Source organism: Trichoplax adhaerens, genomic scaffold (genome assembly GCF_000150275.1).
Source record: "Trichoplax adhaerens TRIADscaffold_1 genomic scaffold, whole genome shotgun sequence".
NCBI lineage: Eukaryota > Metazoa > Placozoa > Uniplacotomia > Trichoplacea > Trichoplacidae > Trichoplax > Trichoplax adhaerens.
In genome coordinates this window covers 7,034,900-7,059,838 of record NW_002060943.1, presented here as the reverse complement: position 1 = coordinate 7,059,838, position 24,939 = coordinate 7,034,900, and the positions used below count along the sequence as shown (strand labels likewise).

The 24,939-nt window shown below is 33.0% G+C and overlaps 4 protein-coding genes across 4 annotated transcripts; 2 read left to right on the top strand and 2 right to left on the bottom strand.

Moving 5' to 3' along the window:
* Positions 1–3,599: 3,599 nt before the first annotated feature.
* Positions 3,600–4,882, top strand: TRIADDRAFT_19869 (uncharacterized protein; the record flags this gene model as incomplete). The annotated part of the gene is made up of 3 exons (XM_002108722.1): positions 3,600–4,133; positions 4,358–4,576; positions 4,748–4,882. 3 exons carry the CDS (start codon positions 3,600–3,602, stop codon positions 4,880–4,882), a joined length of 888 nt encoding a protein of 295 aa, XP_002108758.1.
* Positions 4,883–5,583: 701 nt separating this feature from the next.
* Positions 5,584–9,268, bottom strand: TRIADDRAFT_52058 (uncharacterized protein; the record flags this gene model as incomplete). The annotated part of the gene is made up of 7 exons (XM_002107976.1): positions 5,584–5,770; positions 5,867–5,939; positions 6,016–6,220; positions 6,333–8,169; positions 8,468–8,673; positions 8,864–9,022; positions 9,188–9,268. 7 exons carry the CDS (start codon positions 9,266–9,268, stop codon positions 5,584–5,586), a joined length of 2,748 nt encoding a protein of 915 aa, XP_002108012.1.
* A 3,326-nt stretch (positions 9,269–12,594) lies between these two features.
* Positions 12,595–14,419, bottom strand: TRIADDRAFT_52057 (uncharacterized protein; the record flags this gene model as incomplete). The annotated part of the gene is made up of 7 exons (XM_002107975.1): positions 12,595–12,620; positions 12,653–12,708; positions 12,856–12,941; positions 13,043–13,167; positions 13,254–13,319; positions 13,672–13,770; positions 14,299–14,419. The coding sequence occupies 7 exons, from the start codon at positions 14,417–14,419 to the stop codon at positions 12,595–12,597; spliced, it is 579 nt and encodes a 192-aa protein (XP_002108011.1).
* Positions 14,420–17,539: 3,120 nt separating this feature from the next.
* On the top strand, positions 17,540–19,710 carry TRIADDRAFT_17070 (uncharacterized protein; the record flags this gene model as incomplete). Its single annotated transcript, XM_002108721.1, has 5 exons — positions 17,540–17,616; positions 17,761–17,885; positions 19,187–19,280; positions 19,380–19,480; positions 19,583–19,710. Coding segments are annotated over 5 exons (525 nt in total), but the record flags the coding sequence as incomplete, so codon positions are not given.
* Positions 19,711–24,939: the final 5,229 nt, after the last annotated feature.

The window sequence follows — 24,939 nt, the reverse complement described above, 5'->3', positions numbered from 1 at the left end:
GTGGTAGCTAAATAATAAAAGTGCTAACTATATATAGACTAATGTGCTCAATAGAACGTAAGGTTTTATGTAACAGATTCACTTAACTAGGACAATGATTAATTTTAGCTGGTAGCGGAACATATTAGCACAACACCCGCGTAATCGTGATTAGATTGCATCTCTGTCATAATGTACGAATGGCTAGGAAATTTGGGGTTAACTTAGTAGCTAAGGAAGTAATATTATTATTGCCATATGGATATCCTGTGGGTGGAGCATATGTACGCGCCAATAAAAAGCAAGTATAACTTCTTCTACGCCAAAATGAAAACTTGCATAGAGCAATTAAAAAAAAAAACAATTACAGTTAGGACGAACGATTCACTATAATAATCTATGGTATACTATTCGTATTTTGGAGGTTATATGTTTGTAAAAGGTTCCTATCGTCTTAGATTAGTGAGTACTGGCAGCCGTATTTGTAAACGAATCCAATTGTAGATATACTCGTAAAATTGGTTTATTTAGTGTATTATTTCATAGGCCGATTACAAAAATCTCATCACCGTGGCAAAAAATTAAGTATTGAAATTTATTTTTTATTGCTGTTGATATGGAATATTTGGTATAAAGACCTTCAAATGAATGTTCCATTTATTGAATTTCAAATTAATTGATGCCAATCATATTGTCAGGATGGTAGTGGATGTTTGTTGCTTCTATCCATGTAAACAAATTATTGAGTAGTACAATGCTATGACGCAATGCATTTAGTTTTTATTGAAGGACATACTAATAAATAGCATATGAGCTGCAAGTAAGAACAGAAATCAAGTAGCCATTGGTTATGATTACATATAATAGAGATCTAGAATTAGCCCTGTATGGGTGGATTCGACGGCAATCTCCTACTGTCGTCATCATTTGATATTTTTTTTATTGCTATACAATACATGTATTTCTGAATCATGTCTGTTAAATGGTTTACACTGCTAACCTTAGGTACATATTCTAATGTACCTTCTATTGAATTACTTCTAATGGATAGGATATACGATACAAATGTAAGCATCGAGTAAAGTGCCTGGCAGTTGTATCATATTACTGTAGCAGCAGTATGTAGCCCATATTAATTATACCCTGTTAGCATTTAGTAGGTATTCTCATGTACCTTCTCTTGAATTTCTTGTTGCGAACAGGATATACGAAATAAATATAAGCATCGAGTAAAGTGTCTGGCAGCTGCATTATATTACTGTGGCAGCAGCATGTAGCCTATATTACTTCCTTCATGACGTCCTAGATACCAACTATGTTATGTAGTATAATTAATATATTGGCTAGATATTTTTTACCTTATTTTAAGGAAAGGTGAGCAAAACGATAAAGTCGTGATGTACATGAAAGATTTGGATTACAACATCTATTACCACTGCTGATTGCAAACATTGCACCTCGTCGTTTATGAAACATAGAATAAAACCGATAGTATATACTAGCGGCCAGCAGCTTAAATAGTGCTGCGTTATTTTTCATTCAAAGCCTGACGATAATAACTCTTGGTAGTCATCGTTATTTTAAAGAGTGATTCAAAAAAGTAATCTCCCAGAGGTAATAAGGAAGCTAGGATGAGGTCGATTTTTGTGCTCCTTTTACTTCAGAGGTTTACACTAGGCATAGTGGATGCATACGCATTACTGTATTCTATTGCAGTAGTCTGTTCATGCGAACGTTGCGTTTTAACATTTTTATTTCTATCTTCAACGTAAGTCAAGAAGGAGCTCACCTCGTTGTTTTTGATCTAAGCTGTAGCATGCTATCACGTACAAATGTGCCTATGTACACTGTACTAGTTTAACTCAATCACTTAAGCCTTTAGTGATAGGATTGGGCATACTACCCTATGAATGTGGTGGATAACGTTATTCAAATGTGTCAGTCCGCCTAATAGAATACTGTAAGTACTCGTTATGGTATAACGAATTGCGCAAATACTTGCATCTATTGACGTGTATGACAATGAACAATTTACTGTCTAATGTTTAATGTATTTATCCTCTACAGCTACTTTTGTGCATAGTAGATCCTGCCACTTGATAAGAAGTTCAGACGTCCAACTGCTGTATTCTGTACTAGACTAGAGAGCCTAAGTATAGAGAATTGAGTGATGATGATCTATTGGAAAAAGTATCAATGCCTTTGATTTATTGCTGAAACATCTCCAATGACAGTTCTTACAAATGTCAACAATATTGTAGTCATTGCAGACTTTCCAGCAGAGATATCAAGTTCAAAGCTTCTCTCCGTCTACTCCTGTAGGCCATGATACTTTGAATTTGCTATGTGGAACATATGACGTATTCCGTATTGATATTTTTCCTTTGAATTTGCTATGTGGAACATACGACGTATTCCGCATTGATGGTCTGGTCTAGCCATAGAAATGAATTGTATATCAAAAGTCGCTACTATGGCTCTTTGGCTGTACTATGGACTACTACTCAATGAATGCCGGCATTGATTTAGTAGTCCATAACTGTGCTAGGGAATTTTTCTTTAAAAAGCTTGAGTACTACGTATAGTATGATAGTATCAGGGACTAGTAAAGAGTTTCTCTTTTTTCTTCTCTCTCAGTACTTCCTGATAGTATCATAGACTACGAGGAGAATGCTCTTCATTTTTCTTGGGGGGGGGGGGCGGGTAGTTGATGTCAGTGTACATAACCATAAGTGTCCATATCTGTACTAGGGAATTTTTCTTTAAAAAGCTTGAGTACTACCTATAGTATGATAGTATCAGGGACTAGTAAAGAGTTTTCTCTTTTTCTCTCTCTCAATACTTCCTGATAGAATCATAGACTACGAAGAGAATGCTCTTCATTTTTTTGGGGGGGGGGGGGACCGGGAATTTTAGGAGTGGACAGTACGAGTGGTAGTATAGTACCCTGGGTATGGCTATTGACCACTTACAGTGGACTCGTGCTTGGCCCACGGCAACATGTTCCATAGCGACGAAGCGACTAGCAAAAGATCAATTTCAATTTGGCTTTTAATACTCGTTGAGTAGGAGTAAAGGAGCAAAATCAAGACTGCAGATCTCCAGCAGGCATCATCTAGGCGACAGGTAGAATTCCCATTGATTTCGATTCATATTGTGTGCAGGGAAGGAGGTGAAATCAGCGCTAAACTATCGTCCACACGATACTACTGGACTCATTTCTAAATTGTCGTTGATCGGGGACGCCTTTCCTAATTGCAATCCTTTAGGATTAGCCAATGGAAGTAAACATGAGTGGCGCAACGACATGGAGGCAAAATTTCATTAGTGAAACTAGTCCAAGTCATCAAGAGCGCGGCAAGAAAGCCAATTTAAGCTATAAAAAGACCAAAAAAGCCAAAGTACGTCGTAGTTTATCGAGTGAAAAATCGCTCTTGCCAAGTAAACCTCAAGATCCAACTGATCCATTAAATTTGCGTAGTTTACTCGATCCAGAGATCAATAATCGCCTGAAAGCGGACACACCACACGTTTCTCCTTCTCATCGACGCCTCGCCAACGTCAAGAATGTGACCAATGAGGATCAAATTTTAGTTCCACCACAAACCAGTGATCCATTAATGCTCAGTAGGGAAGACAGAGAATACGATAAACGTGTCCGATCTCTGAAACAGCACAAAAAGAAAAGGAAATTAAGTAAGGATAATGATGATAAAAATGACCTACAAACCCTAAAGAAAATTCGCCAGGACAAAGTGGAACTTGTCGAAACAACCCTAAAGGAAAAAAATTCCAAACAAAAATTATTTATATATGGAAATTACAATAGATACTACGGTTATAGAAATCAATCAACACATGATGGTAGGTTAGATTCATGGAATCACCAATGGTTTCAAGGGAAAGATTGTCTCGATATTGGATGCAATGATGGCCATTTAACCATAGAAATTGCTAAAAAATTCAATCCCAATACCATCGTTGGCATTGACATTGATGCCTCATTAATTACACGAGCTCGTTCAAATATTACGCGAATTAATTCAACCAAGAATCATCAATTTCCTATATCATTTGGCATTTGTCATGGACCTATAGTTGATACTTGCAACGATGATAGTACACTCTATCCAAGAAACATCTTATTTAAGCAGGTATAATGAATTGCTAATAATAATAATTTTTTTGTCACCTAACGTTGTAGAGGAACAGTACATTGCATTGCTTGGGCGAGTTGTCTTCATACGAATATGCTCATACTCGTATCAATGTAACTTTACTGGCATGCATAACTGTAGCCTGTTGTTTCATTAATGTTATGTTAGCTTAGCTACGAAAAGAAACTCATTCATTACATGCATGTAATACTATTCTACAGGAGAACTACATTAAAGAATCAATGGAAAGTATTAATGAAGAAAAACCACTATATGATGTTATTTTATGCCTAAGTTTAACAAAATGGATCCATCTCAACTGGGGTGATGAAGGTGTCAAAAAACTATTCAAACGTATATTTATGAATTTACGTCATGATGGTATCCTAATCCTAGAGCCTCAATCTATCGAATCTTACAAAAAGAAAAAACGTTTATCTGTATGTAACTCCTTTTAAGAATAATTAGGCAATTCAATATGTTAGCATTAAGCATACACATTGACTGCTAATATACTTATCAACGAAGCGAGCTCAAATTTTTAGATGAAGAGCACATTGATTGCTAGCTGTATCTAACTTGAATTCCATGCATATATTATGTATCTTTAGGCGACTTTTCGTAAAAACTTTGATGAAATCAAGTTAATGCCCGATCAGTTTAACGATTATTTACTATCTGAAGAAATCGGATTCTCATCATGCCAAACACTTCCCATTCCAAACGACGCTGTTAAAGGTATGTGATGAGAAGAATGATTTTACTTCCATCATCTTATTTCAACTGTTATATAATTCTAGCGTTGATCTTTTTTGGTAATAAAGTGTATGATGCCATCAGAGATATTAGTAATCATCCAATGATGATCATTTATTTATTTGTTATTGTGTATGATAATATATAGTATAGTATATGTACGGATGTTGATTTCATTCATGCCTATCAAGTTGTGGTATATGGTATAGTAATTGTGCAAATCTTAATACTTATAATAAATTGCTTGCTATTCTCATTAGGTTTTGGACGCACAATGTTTCTATTCGTAAAAAGCTAATGTTGTCGACATCTCGCTGGATTCCAAGTTAAAAATGTTTTTGAAAATATATGTACAAATAAAATTATTTTCGACCTGTATTGTAAAAGAAGTACTCCATAGCTGCCAAGTGCTTTCTTAAATATGATTAAAAAGGATCATCACTAATTGACAATTTACTGAACATTAGTAGCTACTAGTAACTGTACAATATTCGAGCGGTATGATAAAGTAATTTCCACAATAATTCCACACACTTTTTTCATATGTTAGTAATGATGATTTAAAAGGTGTATAAAATTAAGATGATTTATATTAATGGATGCTTTATGAAATTGTCAGTAATAAAACGTTTGTAAATTGTAGCCTATCTTCTTAAAGTTATAACGTCGTCCACAATTTATATTTTCATCGTCAGGACTTGTTGCTACTTTCAATCTCTTGATCTGAACACTCCAGATGTGAGAGCATGTTGCGGATGGCATCATCTTTAGCTGATGTATTGCTTGTTCCTATGCCTTCAGAAGTCAGCATGCCCAATTTGGGATGATCAAGGAACATCCTACGATGCTTTTTACTTGAATTACTCCTTTTGATTACTCTAAAATGATGAAGATTTCGATTAGTCAAATGGGTGAACTGATAACATAATCAAGTATCTACAATATTCTGGATAATTTATGATATGAAACCTTACTGATATCTAATTCTGTTTGGAAACATATCATGGATAGTACTAGTTAGACCACCTACGTCATTGAGAATATCAGCTAATCGAAACAAAAAATGTTATATATTTATTTTATTGCTTGAAACACTGTTGTTATGCTCGTATATGTTCTGTACCTAGAATTCGTTGAACCATTTTGTACACAACTTTCCAAACTGTTCTCAATTTTTTACCACAATCCAAATAAATGGCAGCAATAAAGGCTTCAAAGACGTCGGCACAGACTTTGGGGAGTTTCTGATACCGATTAGAAGTATACAATTGATATGCCAGATTTGCAAAGTGTCCAATGTCTGGCTGATGATCATCTTGATGGTTATCCTAAAATACAAAATATTCATTAACTAATTCTTTGTGATCTGTTTCGCAGGGATACTTTAGGGATAAACGATTAAAAGGACATGATCTATATCGTGAATTAATTAATACTAACCAACAATATTTCTTTAAAATTTTGAATACTATCCATAATATCTAATTTTAACTTTGAATGGCATCGAATATGCGTGTAAAATTGGAATGCTATGGCGATTAGACTAAATGTCTGATTACGCGTCATTACCGACTTGAAATGTGAAATTTTACCAGGTCCAAAGTATGGTTTTCGACAGTAGACAAACTCAATCAATAAATATTCGAGTATAGCATCGCCCAGATATTCTAATCGTTGATAGTTTTCACTGGCAACAGATGAGTGTGTAAAAGCTATTCGTAACCAATAAAAGTTATTAAATTGATAATCAGTATTACGGAGTATACAGCTACTTAATTGGATATCTTCATCAGTCGTTGGTATTTCAAAATTTACGCTTTTATCCTTTTCTATTAATACATTCGGATCAATGTCTAATCCAATCCAAGGCAATAACCGAGCTGCATCAACTGGTCCGCTAGCTAAAGAATAAACACCAACCAGGCCTTCAACGGTATCAGAAATATTTTTAACTGACATAACTTGTTTAAAAGATTCGCTATCACGCTGTTTACTACCGTCCGTAAGCATATTATTTGCAACAAGATTAGCGTTATTCCTAATGCAGGTAAACCCAGGTGGTAACCATTGCTTTAATTTGAATGGTGTGTTGAATTGGTACAGTGTTAATCCTTTGAGCTTGCTAGTACGTGATAAATGGGAATTAGAGACATTAATGGCACGCATAAGACTCATAGCACCCTCTTTCATATTTGGATTTCGAAAGAAGTAATCGGCAGTAGTGATAAACTTTAAGTAGGAATCTCCTAGAATTTCCAAGCGTTCATGATTGAAGAAATCGTCTGCTGATAGCGATGTGAGAGCCTGCAGTAGCATTGAAACACTTGGGCCTGGCCTTTTCAAAACAGCTTTATTTCGATTAGATTTCAATTTGGAATGCAATAAGCGACGATGAAATTTAGGAAAGAGACGCTTACTGACTGAAATAGGCACAATTTTTAACCACTTTCTAGTTTTCTTTGTTAGCTTACTGATCGTTCTTCGCAACTGCTTGCAATGGTTAATTACGAGCTGCTTCTTCTTTTCTCGACCTCTTTTCAATTTTCGATCGACAAGTCTTCTTTTTTCTTCATTGGATATATGTAAATAATTATCTTTTCCATTGCCTAAGGTTATTAGCGTATAGCGATCTTTTAATTTAATTTGATGAAAAACATGAGGCAAAATCCCAATCTTTTTGGTGTAATAAGTTGATGCATCTTGAAGGAGTGGAATAAAACTATTATCCATTCTACTATCATCTAAGCCCAGTCCAGTTTCTCGAGCTATCTTTAGCCGGAGTTCATCGACGGAGAGTAATGATTCTACACGAAATAAGATCGAAGGCAAGCAGACTGTAGTCATAAAACGGCTTGCAGACAACGGATGAATAGCTAACAATTCCGGTACAAAGTGGGGCGATTGCTTAGATTTTGACGTAAGGGTTAATATTCTATGAAATTTCTTCAGCATGTTGTTATTACTTGGTATTTTTCGGAGGCAGACTAACTTTTGCTCTTTATCGCTGATGTCAATCGAGTATTGATTTTTATAGTAATCATAAAATGTTGCCGCAATAGATGTGTCATGAAATTCAGACATAGGTGTTGCATCGCTTACCTTTCTAATTAGCATCCAATTTAAACTCTGACTATTTAGAGAGTAGCTTGGCTTTACTACAACTTGATGCGGAAATTGTAATATAACTTCTTTACATACTTGACGATTTGGGTAATTTTCATTGCGAAGAAAATTAATGCAACTTGTTATTAATTCATAATGAAGTTCTCCATTTTCTCTACAATAAAATTTGCAGTTATAATATTATACTTAAGTTAAATAATTAAACGTAGCATACTGTGTTATTGAATATCTTAACTGTGGATGTTTGTAAATATTAATGGTAGGCTTACAGTATGGAAGCAAATATCATGATTTTGGGTAGAATATAGAGTAGATATTAAATACTTTATTTGGTAAAAATCTGAAGAACGTAATTTTTATTTCTCTAAATTATTACCCGGTACCAATCAATTTACGATGTTTAATAATACTACAATAAATCAATTATTTATTCTTAATAATATATTTGATACCTTAGTGGGACAACGAGATAGTACTTAATAGATTCATTTTTGATAAATCTTGTATCTTTTCTTGTCTTGATAACATTCTCAAATAAAAATCGATGAAATTTCTCACAATTGTCTAATTCTTCTTCAGTAAGAAATAATGGCTTCTCACGTGCGATAAAATTCACATGAGCTTTACCCATAGGCGTAAAGATTATAATTCTTGGTAACTAATAGTTTTGAAATAAAGAAAAAAATTACAGATTTTGAATTTTGATTAAGATGATAAAATTTTTAGTTCTAATTCGTACAAATAAGAAGTAACTGTTTGGGCCATTTTAGGATTTACTTTTACACTTTATGGCCTCGATATTTACGTATTGCATACAAATTTCTGGTACTAATTGACACTGTGCTTACTTTAGGCAACTGTTGTTTCGTTAATATTCCATAGGTTGATAGTTTTTGAACAATGGCTCCGTTTACGAGCTGAAAAGGATGCTCTAATAACGTAGTTATTTCGACGACATAGTAAGGTTCTCCTGGCTTATATTCATTACTAGTGATAACATCGGCAACCTAGCGATCAAGGCGAAATCACTAATGATTCTACTGCGATAATATTATCACTTATAAAAATAAATTCTACCTGCAAATAGATATCATTTCTTCAAAGATAGAATCTTTAACTATAATATTCTATCTATTTAATAGTAAATAAAAAATAATAAAATGCTAACTTACTTTAGCATTAAATACTTCTCTTTTATGAAGTTGCTGACGCCTTTTTTGTCCCTTATTCAATTTTTTGGATATTTTCAGCATTTCTGTTCAACTGGAAATATTAATAGAAATCCTGATATCTCAAGTACTGAGGTTCAGACAGAAATAAGGTAAAGTTCTACTGTATGGCTTAAATAGCAGTCTTTTTCTCAATTTGTTCCAACTCCACAAATGATTATCTAACTTGATGCAAAATGAAGTTAATAAGCGCTGTCAACTGGTCTATATTGATAAATCTAGTGTAGATTAGGTGTTGATTCGTTAACACTAAGAATTAACCTTGCTTTAAATTTAATGAACTTTATTGCTCTAGTGTGATGTATTTATAATTAAGTTCATGAGATTCTCAACTTATAAATGGAGGGTTTACAGCGTTATTGGCTAATTTTAATCTTAATTTGACGTATTAATATACGCATATATACTTGTACTTAAAAGAATTCGAAGTTGTCATGATAGCCTAGTAGCTATATGAGATAGTTCACTTACTCACTATAGCCCTGAGTATTAGACAAATATAGAATTAATGTCTCAGTTACGAACTATCAAGGATAAAGTTGTATTTAAAATACTATATATGTAGATCGCCTTTTGGAGTCATTATTGCTTAATTTAGAGCACGTATAGATATAGTACTCTATAAGCAACCGTGTCTACGTATTTTGCAATCGCTTTAGACTCCGCACGTAAATAGCTGCTACTATTTTGAGATTATGGCGAGAGAGTGTGTTAAACATGAAGACAATTAGCAATGATTTCATGAATTTTTAAACCAAGCCAGTAAATATTGAAAGTGTGATTCTAAGCAGAATACTCTAAAATTAATGGCTCATCGAATCGAAGGGTGTAGCGAGTTAGGTATAAATATAAAGGTAATAGAAGCGTTCAAGATATTGTCTTGGGTAAATTTTTTTGTGGCCAAAATGTAAAGAATTTAAGAGCAAAAATATGTACCAGCGGTACTTATTGCATGCTGTCCTCAAAACCCCTACAATATATCGTAGTAAATAGAATTACACCCGCTTTCATTATAAATCAATAGTATGATTGATGATTTGGTAGTCTTCATTAATATCACTCTTTTAGGCTCGTATATTTTTATTATCAATAGCTACAATTGCGTTTATTACTTGAAATAGTAAAAATTTATACATGTCTGGTTATCTGGCGATTACTTGATCTATTAATTAACGGCAACCTTTGAAGTTTTTAAGATAAATTTTGTTAGATTTTTGGCGGAGTATTCCATAAACTAGAAAAGATGCCAATGAAACTTCTTTCGTTTTGCGATCATTCATTCAATCATAGTGCACAATATTCCAGTAGGCTTATTACTAAATTGACTATGGTGTGCTTGTGTTCTTTATTAAACATTTTCTAAAGATATTCAGTGTAGAAAATTTTTCAGACAAATTTTGTGAGCCTAAATTTTAGTTGATCTAGATATGATGAGGGTTTAATCTTTAACTCAAATATGTGTCATATAATAGTACTGGAATTAATTTGTTAACACGACTGCACCAATCAAATTAGAAAATGAAATTGGAGGGTTCAAAAATCTAGGAGAGTTACCTAATTCATCTCCATTACCTAAGTAGTTGCAGTAAGGAGTATGGTTGATAATGCAGAGTAAAAGATTAATTGTACTGCATTGGAGAGTATATAGTACTTATATTTGAAAAGCATATACGAAGGTGTAAATTTCGTACAAAGTGGTTTATAAATTCAAATCTTATAACAGTATTAGGAACGAATTAATTAAGATATTTTAGATTAGATTACGATTATCATTAGGAATGTATCTTATGTCAAGATTCATGCAATCGTCTAAAATTCGTAAAAGCATGCTACAGATTCAAAAATTGCCGCTCAGATTAATGATCAATTTTGCAAGCATATCAAAAGAGTATTCTCACATAACAGGGTAGAATATAGCTCGTGGATACATGGATACATTTAAAGTACATATAAAGTACACATATATCAATCTTGATTATTTAAAGTAATTGTAGTCATAAATTTAAAACACACTGTACTGCTAAGGAGCCTACCTATTTCATACCTATAATCAGAACAGTGCATCATTACAACTTGAGGAATCACCGAAAATAAAAGGTTGCTTCCAGCATTTTGCCTGCTGTCCCGGCAAGATACACGCAAAGCAACTAACTTTTCAGTGTATTAGCTGAAAATGTACTGACCTTTCTCCGAAAACGAGAATGTCTTGTACTACACAATTATATTTTTTTAATTACAATCATACCATTCGTACATACTGTTTGAAGGAATACATCAACCTAGGATCCAGCAGACACTGGAATCATTATATGCATCTTCATGTGCGCATACTGTATCCATTCCTTTACATTATTTGTCTGGACTGTTTTTTCTACTTTTGTATAAATAAACAAATTCTGTTAAGCTGGCCTTCCCTGCTTCCTTACATAGGATTAAAGTATTGCCTTGGGTACATCAACCTAAATCATGCAGTATATAAATCTATCTGTACAGTATAGCACCTTTTATTTTGTACAATATTCACAGTCACCAATGTTGAGTAGAATCAGCATATAAAGTTTGAACTTAGATAATAACATTCTTCAACACACAATCGTGACCCATGGTATAATTTTTATACGGGTGTTACCGTGCATTTCTTATTGATGAGTTTTTTGGTTTATCTAGTATGTTGTTTTATATGAAATAAAATGTGAATTCAGATGGTTTTATGCAGCATATTGGAAACTAGCTAAGACGATCATTAATGTTGTGAGCCATCTATGTACTGTATATTACATTAATCTATCCAAGGATTCACAGAAATATAATGGTTCGATTTTCAGAAATAAGATTACCGTAAAAACAATGGTTATATCGAAACTCTCACCCGGTGATGATAAGCTAATTCAATTCTATACTGCCATTTCAGTGTACATTCAACAAATATGGCGCATATATCACCTTATCATACAAGAAAGTAAAACGCATATACAGCGGTCCACCGTTTCGCCTACTACCGCTAACATGGATAATAATTTAGCACCGTTTTTCCGTTAAAACAGAATATTAAATTATATTACAAAAAGCTTGTCGCAAAATATTAAGGACTATCCGGTCGTTTTTGAGGAGGTTCGAGGAATGGATTTCTATAAGGTTTCGCAGATTCGGCATCGCTGTCGTCATCATCATCATCATCATCATCATCGTCGTCATCATCTGAGTCTTGCTCCGGTGTATTGTCAGATTGATCCATTTTATCTTCCTCAAATGAAAGCAAAGCGTCCATATACGACAGAGCCGGAGGGTTCGATTTAATTACTACAGTAAAATGGTACCGGCAATTTAATATTACATTTTATGACCTACGACTAATCTTTATTCTTAACATAGTTCTCTATCAAGTGAGAATGCAGTACTTACACAAACTTTCATTTAAATCTTCATGAACAAGCGATAACGTGCCGGATGTTTTAACGATAAATCTATCAATCAATTATTACGTTTATTCAACGAAAATATAATGGTAGGTCAGCGAAGCAACTACGCTATTGTTTATGATTAAAAGTATTTCTACTACTAATAATTACAAGAGATAAATGTACACACATATATAATCACGAAAGACTTACTTGATAAGGCTATTTCGGCTGCATCTTACACTTTCAGAGCGCTTTTTCCTCACTGTGGCATATTCAGTACTGGGAAACTTGTATGTCTGCATCGTTTAAAATTGATTTTGGTCAATACATTTCATGATTTATTAGTAATAACTCGTGAAAAGTATGACATAAAACAGTCATGCAACTTCGTTTCTACCGGAGTTCGAATGTAAGTATGTGGACTAGGCAGAGGCGGTAAGTGGTCTGGGATGTAGCTCGGTAGTGGCAGCGGTGTACCCACAGTCATAAGCTTTGGTTGAGATTTTTCATTTAATTTTTCAGCTATGTAGCATTTATAAGATGAGGTTGCTTACAGTCAGTAATTATCACAGGGATATGCAGTAAGTAGACTGTTATGTCCAACTTACGTGAAGTGATTTTCCTCGTTGGTGCATGTAGATAATAATTCGCCACATCTTGAATAGTGAATCCAACTACAGGTACAATTTAATACATAGTTACTTGGGTTAGTATCCACCTATCGGATATGCAATTTTTATAATACGACAAGGTAGGGTTAATGGAACTGTATGGCAAATATTAACTACTATTTCCGGTTGTTTGTAAAATATAAGTAATCAGGCAGATATTATGCAGATAGAGCTTAGAGTTAAGAAGACAACACAACTTTACAGTAATTGCAATTTCACTTTCTTGTTAGCGATAAACAGCTACTATGAATATGTAAGTACAACAATGCCTGTTATACGAGTACAGTAGTAAAATATTGCCATACAATGACATGGATATTCAAGGAAAAGAAACTCAGGGCATTTCATACCATACCGGTGTTGATTAAAGTTTGTTCAACGTCACACAAAGTTGGCTTGGTGCGAGATGATATTTCGCAAAATGATTGAGAGCAACGTCCAATTTCGCAGAGAACTACAGATAGAAATTTAAAGTATTCATTATTGAACGTTTTCGTAAATGCCCTAACATTGAACGTTATTTATTATAAGAATGATACCGAATATTACGCATAGGAATAATTAATAGGATTCTATTACAGACCAGTTTATTAGCATTATATTATTAACGTTTACAGGCCGGATCAACTGGTACCTTCGTGTACTACTGCAAATGATGAAATATGTACTGATTTCTGATCAAAGCTGTATGATACGATAGCTATAAAATGGATTCTTTTTCTCCTATTGTAGATAATTCTAAATTCATCAAGCAAACGTTGGTAGGGTTACTGGTTCGTCATTTTCGACTAGGCCATATTGTATAAAAGATATTCGATTGCATGGAAAAGTGCTAAAACTATGTTACGATGTTACATTCATAATGTGAACTTTATCATGCTGAGCAAACGAGCGAGTAATGTATGCATGGGCTACAGTCGATCACTTGTAACGAAGTATCGAAGCATTCTACCAAGATTGATCAGCTAGTGTTATAGCATACCACTTTGTATCATCTCTGTTATAGTTTCAAGTGCCAAGCTGGATATAGACGTATAACCAGCTTCAGAGGTAATGACTGCAATTGCTTGTTGCAGGCAATGCCGATAACCGTCGTCCGCCATAATAGCAATCTTTGGAGTAGCAATCGATGAATAAATAATAAAGGGGTGACAACGATACCAAAATGAATTCAATCGATCCCTAAAGTGTTGCTAATCCTTGATGCTACACAAGGATAGCAACCTGAAGACTTTCAGTTGAATTCTTTCAATTCTAACGACTGCAATTTCGCCAGTTGTGAAGATATGGCTCCTCAGACCAGCAAATGGGCTCCAAAATTAGGTCAGCAGACGAGTATTTAGATTTCAATTCCTGACAAAAACCGGCAGGGCGCTACAGTACTAGTGAGCGTATACTGTACAGTACAGTACATTGTACAGTACTGTACAGTACAGTATGCGAAAATTTCGAAATTTCGATTCTGAAGTCTGGTCTGGTTCGGACTAGTCCGGACCAGACCATAAAGACCTCGACACTGAGTCTACAGTCTATAGTACTGTACCGTACAGTACTGTGCCAAGATGCCTGTCTCAAAGAGACATTGGCAACACGAGGCTTTAAACCTACTGCCACAGTATGGTGTGCTGTGTACAATTTCAGTAATTTTGGGGGAACTACAAGTATAGTACAGTACAACACGAGACAAGTACTGTAGACTGTAGACGTGTCACACATCTTCAAACAAGACTAGGAAGGATCACTGCGCATGCTCCGTTGCTGTAGAAACAATATCCATGCTTGCCTTGAGAAAGTTAGCATCTTATTTACTTCTAGTAGGAAGTGATAGAAATCAAAGACTACATGGACAAGCTTTTGAGTTAAGCATAATAGAATCTCTCTATTTTGCAGCTAGCCTCTATACACTCCACTGTATCGTATACAGGTATAAACGGAATAAAATCAGATTAGTCATGTACTGATCAGTGTACTGTACAAGTACCTATGATTAAAACGGTAATCAACTGGCGCATCGTTCTAAATTAGCAGTGATCACACGTCATTTAAGCTGCCTGTAAAATAAACAATTTCTTAGCCAATAAATTACAGTATTCTAGTCATCCTTTCATGTACATTCTCATTTCTAATTGATGGCTAAATGCCATCCAGTGATATACGAATATCAAATAATTTATTTTCCGGTAGATGCATTTGTAGTTAATTCACCAATAAGCTAAGATTCAGCCTACATTTTATTAGCCAATTTACCAATTCAGTTTACGTTTGTTATTGTCATACCGCTAGAACACGAAACCTATTAATCCCTATACAGTATTTTCAATATGATGATGCCATTAGATTTAAGCGCTGTCAATTCTCCATGCGATGATGTCTTTATCGATAAAACAACGCATTTTGCTAAGAGTAAGAATTTGGCAAGGGTAAGTATTATACCATTGATCAGTCTTATACAGTGTACAATTTAGAATACTAATAGTTTGTTGTTGATATGCTAGATTAAACTAGTTAGGATGCTCAATAATAATGATAGGAGCCAATATGCATATAGATAGACAATATTTATGCAATTTTACAGTTTCAAATCATCGATAGTATGTTACTAAAATCGATATCAACGAAATACATAAGCTTCATTGTCTTCCTTAAAATTAAAATTATTAATTAAAGGCAAAACAAGAGAAAATTCTAGCTTTGGAAACAGAAAATGCTATGCTCTATTTGAAATTAGCAAAGGTTAGATTTGTATAACTTTGCATTAATTTTACTAGCGTATCTGCTTAATAAAGCTCTACTATATTGTCAGTTAAGCCTTGATGGTTTTCTCTTTCGATCAATTAATTTCTTTACAAAAGATGCAGTGTCACAAGCCATAATTGTAGTATAGGATAATTGTATGAAATTACTTTTTCACTTTCACTAATATGCGTATAGTGCCAGAGTCAAATTAGAGAATTAAATTCCCAAATTGCTCATCAACGGCGAATAACTGAAAGCAAGGAGAAAAATGTTAATCAAACAATTCAATCACTGAAACAATTTTACGATGAGCTGAAGGTATTGTAGTCCTAATAGAACTTTTTTCTGACAAAGCTATTTTTAGTTTAATGCCTCCATTTTATGTTGTAATTTGGCTTATTTCAATTTCAAATCGTAAAAATTGGTCTATTTTCGATAGGATATGAGACAATCTTATTCTACTTTAAAACAAGATGTTGCCAACATACCCGTACAAATGGATGATAATATTACACAAATTCTATCTGCTTCTAAAGCTTATGGACAAAAATTAATTACTAAAAGTCGTGAAAAATATTTGGCATTAAAAGGTAGATTGTTAACACTCTTAAAGCAATTATTCTAGTATGATCACATTCATCTGTTTTGTGCAAGAAAAAGATAGACTATTTGCATTAATGCAGTTAACTAAAATACAACTGTTGATGTATCAAATCGTTAAGATCATATTATACATAATATGTTGAGATTTTATATTAATAGCTACTATTTTATATACTTTTGAAAGATATTGTTAGCAAAGTAGATAACTTGGATATATTAGCAAAGCAGTATAAAGAATTGTATGAAAAAGAAAAAGAGAAAAGAAAAATGCTACACAACACTTTGGTGGTAATACGATAGATATGTTAAGTAGTTAATGCCTAATCGTATTGCCATAAACGGAATGATATAATAACCTACTGTACAGTAATTTACATTTTAATTTTATCATTGCAATATGTCATAGAATATATTAAATATATGTAAAAAATATTAGGAACTTCGGGGCAATATACGTGTTCATTGTCGAATCAGGCCTGTTCTTCCAATTGATGATGAGTATACTGATGATCCTAGTAAAGTAAGGTAAGTCCGTACTATCTTTATTCTTGTTACAATTTTATGGAATACCTTCCATCCTAATTTTATTAACTGCTTTGATTGCAGAAGTGGTCCAAAAGAGCAAGTTATTGATTGGATAGATGAGGTATCACAATTTTTAGTAATTTTACGTAAAATTAGAATGATGATAAACTATTATAACTCCAAATTGGACTTAATTGATAATACTCTTATATCCGATTACAGGAAACTATTATGGTGAAAAATCCACGATTTAATGCTGACAAAACATACGAATACGAAAGGTAATCTAAATCAAGTTTTTTTAAAAATTTACTATAAGATTGAAGCTAATCTGAACTCTCATCCATACTGAATTTTGTAGGGTTTTTGCGCAATCAGATCCCCAAGAGGCTGTATTTAATGACGTAGCTCCACTTCTAACATCACTTCTAGATGGGTTAATTTCCTTGAATTTTACATCAATTTCTTCTTTATAGTTTTCTTAAGATAGATCGATTAGTGCTTTCATCAATCTGTCCAATTTTTGCATATGTCGATGCCTGTGATATAAACAACCAGATTATTCTATGTTTGAAATTAGCTATAATGTCTGCATTATGGCGTATGGACAAACTGGTTCTGGTAAAACCCATACCATGCTAGGAGGGCATGCTTCATTTGATAATAATGATTGGATTGATATTGAGCTTCCACATGCACAAGAAGGTGTAATCCCACGAGCTGCTCGAGAGCTTTTCCGGTATCTATAGTGGCGTTTATTGATATTTTTAACTAATTATTTGAACATAACACCAATACTTACGTAACCATTTAATGGGCTCATTATTTTTTTAGGCTGATTGGAGAAGAAAATCAAAAACATCCTCATAATTTTCATTCTTTGGAGATTTCAGTTGCCGAAGTTTACAATAATAGTGTTCGTGATCTTCTTAATATTGGTCGGAAGGTAATGCATAGTTGTAATAAAAACGAAACCAGAGTTTGGCTAGTATTCACGGGAAGATTACGCACTATTATAAGAAAAATTTGTATAAAATATACAAGAACATATTAAATTGGTATTATCCATTTGTCAATTTATAGGATAGCTCAGATACTCGCTATTTAGAAATTGTTACCAGCGCTGATGGTTCACATGATGTTCCAAGCTTAATAACGAAGTTAGTCTACTTATAGCAGTTGATACGATTGTTTGTTTTGAAATAGTAGCAAATTCATGTGGCTAAAGTAACATCATCATACATTCTTGGAATTATATAACCAACAGTTGTCCCATATCAATACAAATAGCACGTAGTCAACATAATTGTAATGTGATTTTCAACCGACTTTTTTAAATTATCATTCTTAGCAAATGTTTGTTTAATTAACTAAAATTGATAATTAATAATCTTAATTTGACTTCCAGTCAAATATCTAGACCTTTATTAGTAAGCTTGTTGGTCATGTGCAGTAATGTGCAGTTAAAGTAAGCTAATTTTATTACTACATCTTAGGCCAGTTAGCAACGTTAGCGACGTTATGGCAGCTGTCATGTATGGAATGAGGCATCGTCATGAAGATGCTACACTAGTTCATTCGCATTCAAGTCGCTCTCATTTAATTGTAACGGTGACTATTACAACAACAATAAATGATTCACAATCTTTGCAGCAAATCAAGACGAGAAAAAAGAGTGCTGAATCAAGGACATCTCAAATTCCTCTTTCCCCTGGAATTCACCTACAAACTACTAGTCGGCGTAGTCAATCAGTTCATTATTCGCCATTGCGATTAGCATCAACTCCTTCTTTTGGGTCTTTAAAGACTGTAGTTAAAACCAAACTGCAATTGGTTGATTTGGCTGGAAGTGAATGCGTAGGTATGAAATGATGACTGATCTATCTTAGAGCTATCTTTTGATTGCGAATAGCGATATATGCGGCTATGAGATTTTAATTCTCGCTTTATAAGCAGCATATTTCTTTTGTCTATTCTCTATTGATACTTGGTAACCTTACTACTAGACAATTATAAAATTGTAAAATGTTTTCAAATTGATCTAGGCATGTCGGGAGTAACAGGAAGTGCATTACGAGAAACTCGTCATATTAACAGAAGGTCTGCTACCTACTAGTGATAAAAAAAAAGTAGTCTTACTGTTTTAGGTTATTTGAATTGAGTCAATTGAATGCTAATACGCTATCACTTTTTGCATAGTTTATCTGCATTAGCCGATGTATTAGGTGCTCTAGCTGAAAACCGCACTCATGTACCCTATCGAAATAGTAAACTAACGCAGATGTTGCAAGATTCCATAGGTAAAAAATGTATTAATTTTGTAATATAGTATTGTAATTACGATAATAACTTATACGAGTGCATATTAAGATTTGCATTCATGGTTGTTATTTCTTTGCTAGGTGGCGATGCAAAGTTGCTAGTATTTCTTTGTGTATCACCCATGAAGAGGCATTTAACTGAATCAATGCAGTGCTTAGGATTTGGATCTCGAGCTAGACAGATCCAAAGAGGTGCAGTTAAACAACGTAAATCGCATATCCTAGCAGGAATGTCTGGAGGTTCTAGTTCATCTGAAGAAACATCATCAGGTGGCCCTCCTAATTTATTACCTATTAACTTTCATCGACGATAAATATACCATTATTCATTTTATTTACTGAATGCAAATTTAAATTATTTAAGTATATAACTAAACTAACAGAAATGTTGGTTGATTGTTGACCATTTCAAACTTACTTGTGCACTAGCAGTAGGTCCCATCCCCATTGCATATAATAAGAGGGCGACCCGGTTAAAACGAAATTTTTCCGTAAATTAAGCCTAATTTCCCCATTAAATATCCAACTTGTTGATGATGATGCAGAAGTTGATAAACAAATTGCATCAGATTGGAAAGTGGAGATAAGCTGAAGCAGATCCGGACGATCCTATTTAATGCTATAAGATCTTAAATTCTATTTTGATTTTATTTTAATAGTGTTGTTACTCTTGACTACTGTCATTGGATCATAATTTTATATCATACGTTACTTCTGATGTAATAACAATGTTTTCGTTAGAATAGAGCGATATTATTCAGTTTTTCTTTGCTTTTATAATACTAGCTATCTTGGCGACTGCATAGTGCTTTTTTACAGCCAAATTATAGGAAGAATTTACAGAGGCATAAAGCAAGACCGATGCTTGTGAATGAAATTTTTGAAAGGCCACTTTTGTATAGAACATTTTTTTGCCTAGCAAAGAAAAAATGGATACTTGTATACGTGATACAATTCAACAATTTTTTTGTTTTAATTAACAACACTGATTTTACTTGCTCATGGTGACTAAATACTTCGATTTATGCATGAAAGAATGCGCTAATTTACAGATTAGATTAGTGCTCAGAATCTCTTTCACTTCGACTATTAATTGCGGCCAAAAGTGTACCGTATTTGTGTAGATATTAGTTTGTGCCTGGTACTCCTGCCATCAATATCTAACCTCGACTTTCTGATATTGTAAAAATTATTGCGCTATAATATGCAGTGCTAAATTGCCGAAAATTTGACATGGCTCGGCAGCAGAATATGGTTCTTAAATATCCCCAAATGTTACGCCTTAGCCCTACCAAATGAGTTTCTACGAAGCGAGTCTTCATCGAAACTGATCTCAAATCTGCATTAGCAAATGTCTCTTCTTTGCGAGTGACTGCGTCTCAGGTTGCATATAAGAGCAAGGAAAGGAAGTAAATTTTGATCATCGTTACAATATAAATGTATATATCACCCATTAGAATTTGATGCTGATTTATTATAACTTTAAGATAACTAAGAACTATTCTTGTTCCCGATTTTTCCATTGTATACTATTATTATGATAATTCAATCTACCTCTTTTAAGAGTAAAAGATTCAGGTACCCTCACAGCAAGATGATATCTTAATGATCTATATTTTCCGGTTATGCAAATTTTCTGGAAAATGTGAAGGTTTTGTTTTTGTTATACTGTTGTAAAGAAATAAAGAAGATACTAACTTTCCTTGTGTACCTGTATTGAAACTATTAATACCTAATAAGATAGGAATTATATCCTTACTCTAACAAGAAATAATGAATAATGAAGGTGATAGTTGGAAACTAGTAATTATAGTTAATGAAAAGGATTTAACTAGTACCAAAATCAGTAGCATTAAATGAGACTGATGAAATGAAATAATTTATATCGCCAATAGTACATTTATGCCTAGCGGCTGCGAGAGAAAGGTATAATTACAAATCTCTAGAAATGTAGCAATTACTGATACGTATTTACAATTGTTGCATTCATAGGTGTAACCTTACGGGCTTAATTATCCTCAAGATAACACCGCTATTGCATAAGCTTCAATGACAAGAAGGAAATAGAGTAAAATTTATCTTCTTAAATGGATCTATCAGTACAAGAATTATATTATTACTTTGTGATAAATTTTATAACAGCAAACACCATTTATTCAATCGGATAACCCCAAATTACAGGCGATATTAAGTTTTCATTGCAAGAAATATGTAGTTAATGAGTGAAAAAAAAGATTCTCCATATGAGATTTCTCTAATGCCTGCTGCGTCGCCGAAATTATTTCGATGCAGACTTAAACTTGCATGTGATAGTATACTGTTTCTTCGCTTATATTAAGCGTAGAGCTTTTAACTGACTTATAAATATTAACTTACCCGTATTAACTTACTGTTACATTTTACAATTTATTCTTCGTGGATGCCATACAAATTGTAAATAATTTCGAACTTAAATTAAAATTTTATAATTTTACACATTTTGCCTTTTTTTCTTAATTAAACTAAGTCACAGAATTAAAGAATTCCAATTTTCTATCAGACGATCAAAATATTGTTATGGAAACATTATGGAATGACGCCATAGCGAACAGGATTTTGTTTATACTTTACGGAAAAAGATATGACTTACATAACGGAAATTAGAAAAATTCTTATTTAATTATATATATCATTTAATATCTTCTCTATCTACATCCAAAGCTAAGCAGTGCAGGAATTTTGCATAACAATGAAGCTGGCACATTAAATAGAATATCAGTTCTAAAATTTCTAATGCATTAATTTCGAGGAATACCGTATTATATACAACAGGATATTAAAGATTATCCAGAAAGTGAAATGCATGGAGAGTTGTAATGATTTCGGTATACGAGTATGTCTACAGTCTATTATTATTTATAAAATAGAAATTATAGGCGTACATGTGAGGAAATCATTTAATTGAGTACCTTTAGCCATTCACTATTGATTTTAGTAATCAGATTATAGAATCTGCGTAATATGAACATACACGCAGATTTACTGCACGTTACTAAGCTTCAGAAATAGTTAATGATAAGCGCTGTTAATAATATCATCCTGTCCTTACTAATGTACTCTAATTTACTACGTTCGTGAATGCGTAGTTCTGCAACATATGGATAGCAATTTACCTACATTATTCCAATCTAGTAATTATGAAATCTGTCTATTGCAGGTTATTGTTGTAATTTTAACTTTTCTCCAATTATTGGCATAGGGTTAATTTATGATTCTTTTCTATGGTATTCTCTTACACGCAGTTAGAAATTACTGATATATGATTTGCTATTTAATATTCAATATTCAATTTTAGCGTTCTTCTGGAATATCTTTATACAGAATAAGCTGTTTTATCCCTCTTAATTGGACTGACAGATACCATAATATATCAATTTATTCTAAGTTATTTGAGAAAACTCACGGATTTGTACTCGCTTATTCGATCCACCGGTTTAATAGTACTAAAATAACAATCTCGATATCTAGCTCTAGCACTATTATACTTAATTATTTTCTAGGAATGTTACGGCATGATATAATTAATAGTAATTCTTAAAGTACGGTATAAATAGCGTGATCTATAAACTTTTCAGGAGTAACTTCTTATTACCAGTATAGAGATTCCACAATGTGTATATATATCAATGGATTATAGTTATTTTGAAGTCTGTCTATTGAGAATATTATATTTTTATCTTCTCTTACTACAATAAAAATAATTTAGAATCCTTTTAGGAATTTGTATTACATGCTGTAGTTAATGATTATCGGCCTATGTTAGTCGCGGAAATACTAGTATAATAATTAATTATTTATCTTATTAACAAATGACTTTCTTTCAAAAATCTTTTTGTACGGAATTCATGATGATTACGCCTGTATATTAATGAATTATAATAATTTGAAGTCTATTAGAATAAAATAATATATTTAATGCCTTTCTTTTATTACGAAATTTAATTTAAAGTACTTTCTAGAAATTATCACCCCACATGCAGCTTTTATTAAGCAGTGGTAGGCTCTGCAATATTATTTAAAAAAATTTTAATTTAATACTCCTTTGTATGTTAGCGTTCGATTGATTGCTGATGATTACTTCAGCATCTACTAAATCGTATTATATTAGATGTTTCTGTTTTTATTAATACGAAAATTAATTTATGACTCTTTTTTATGACTATTGCTTACAATTATCAGTAACAAGCCGGTGCCATTGATGTTATATCCTCATAATTCTCTTCCATAGTTTTTTCTTTTGATCTCCTGTCGATATTATGATAGTATCGAGACTCGCATTGATATCGCGAGAAATTAACTACAGCCTTTAATTTAGCAATTGTGGCCGTAATAGTACAATGTTGTCGGAGATAAAAGACACCATGTTATGATAAATATAAATTGCTTGATAATTAACTCTACGTATTATAAATTTTCTTACGTTGACAACATTGTTTAATCTTATTCACCTCTTAATTATCCGTCAAGACTTCTCTCTTTCTCACACTTAAAGGTTGGCTAGAGAGTATTGACAATATAATAGAAATCATAGCAATTAATTGGAAGTAAAATAATTTATCATGGCAGATCTGGCGGAAAGGACGTCATAATCCCGATTATTGTATCACATGATCCATCAATGCATTAATTGATCAAGTAATATGGTTATTCTCTATTTGCCATAGTAGTTCAATTTTCTTCATGTTGATATTTACGTAATGGTTTTTCGAGCTTGGAGAAGTATTATGATTAGGTTTCATTTTTGACTTAATAATAGATAAATGGTCACTATGATTGTAATTGAATTGTCGTCTTTGGCTATCCTTGTACACTTTCGACTTTGAAAGATGTCATACAACACCAGCTATTATACTTTAATTGCCTTTTTTCCGCAATATTTATGACATTACGGATTACTTGATATCATATATCGATGACAATAATATATCATCGCTTTTGTACCCATGATTGTGTATATTTTTTCGACCACTTAGTTTAAGGTTGTCATCCATTGAAATAGAATGGATTGCTAGCCATTTCATTGGCTACTACTATAGTTTTGACATGTATATGGAATACATTTAACGTTGAACTATTTTATTGTTCTTTATTTTATTCTTGTTTTAGTCCTAACAGAATGGATAGTATAAAGTCAATGAATTAGTCATTTGATTGACTTTAATGACTTTGGCTACTAGAAAATCTGGTTCATTTACTGTTAGTCTCTTTCACAACTATTTGATTATAAAAAAATAGAAAGAAAAATTCCTAGAAATATGGAATCATTTTTATAGCTAATGATACATTGTCGTAAGCATTTATTCTATTTCTCTGAAATTGAATATATCATTCATTTTTAATCTGCATATGATATGGAGCTGTAAAGTAGTGTGCTTAACTTAATATATATCGTTCTATAA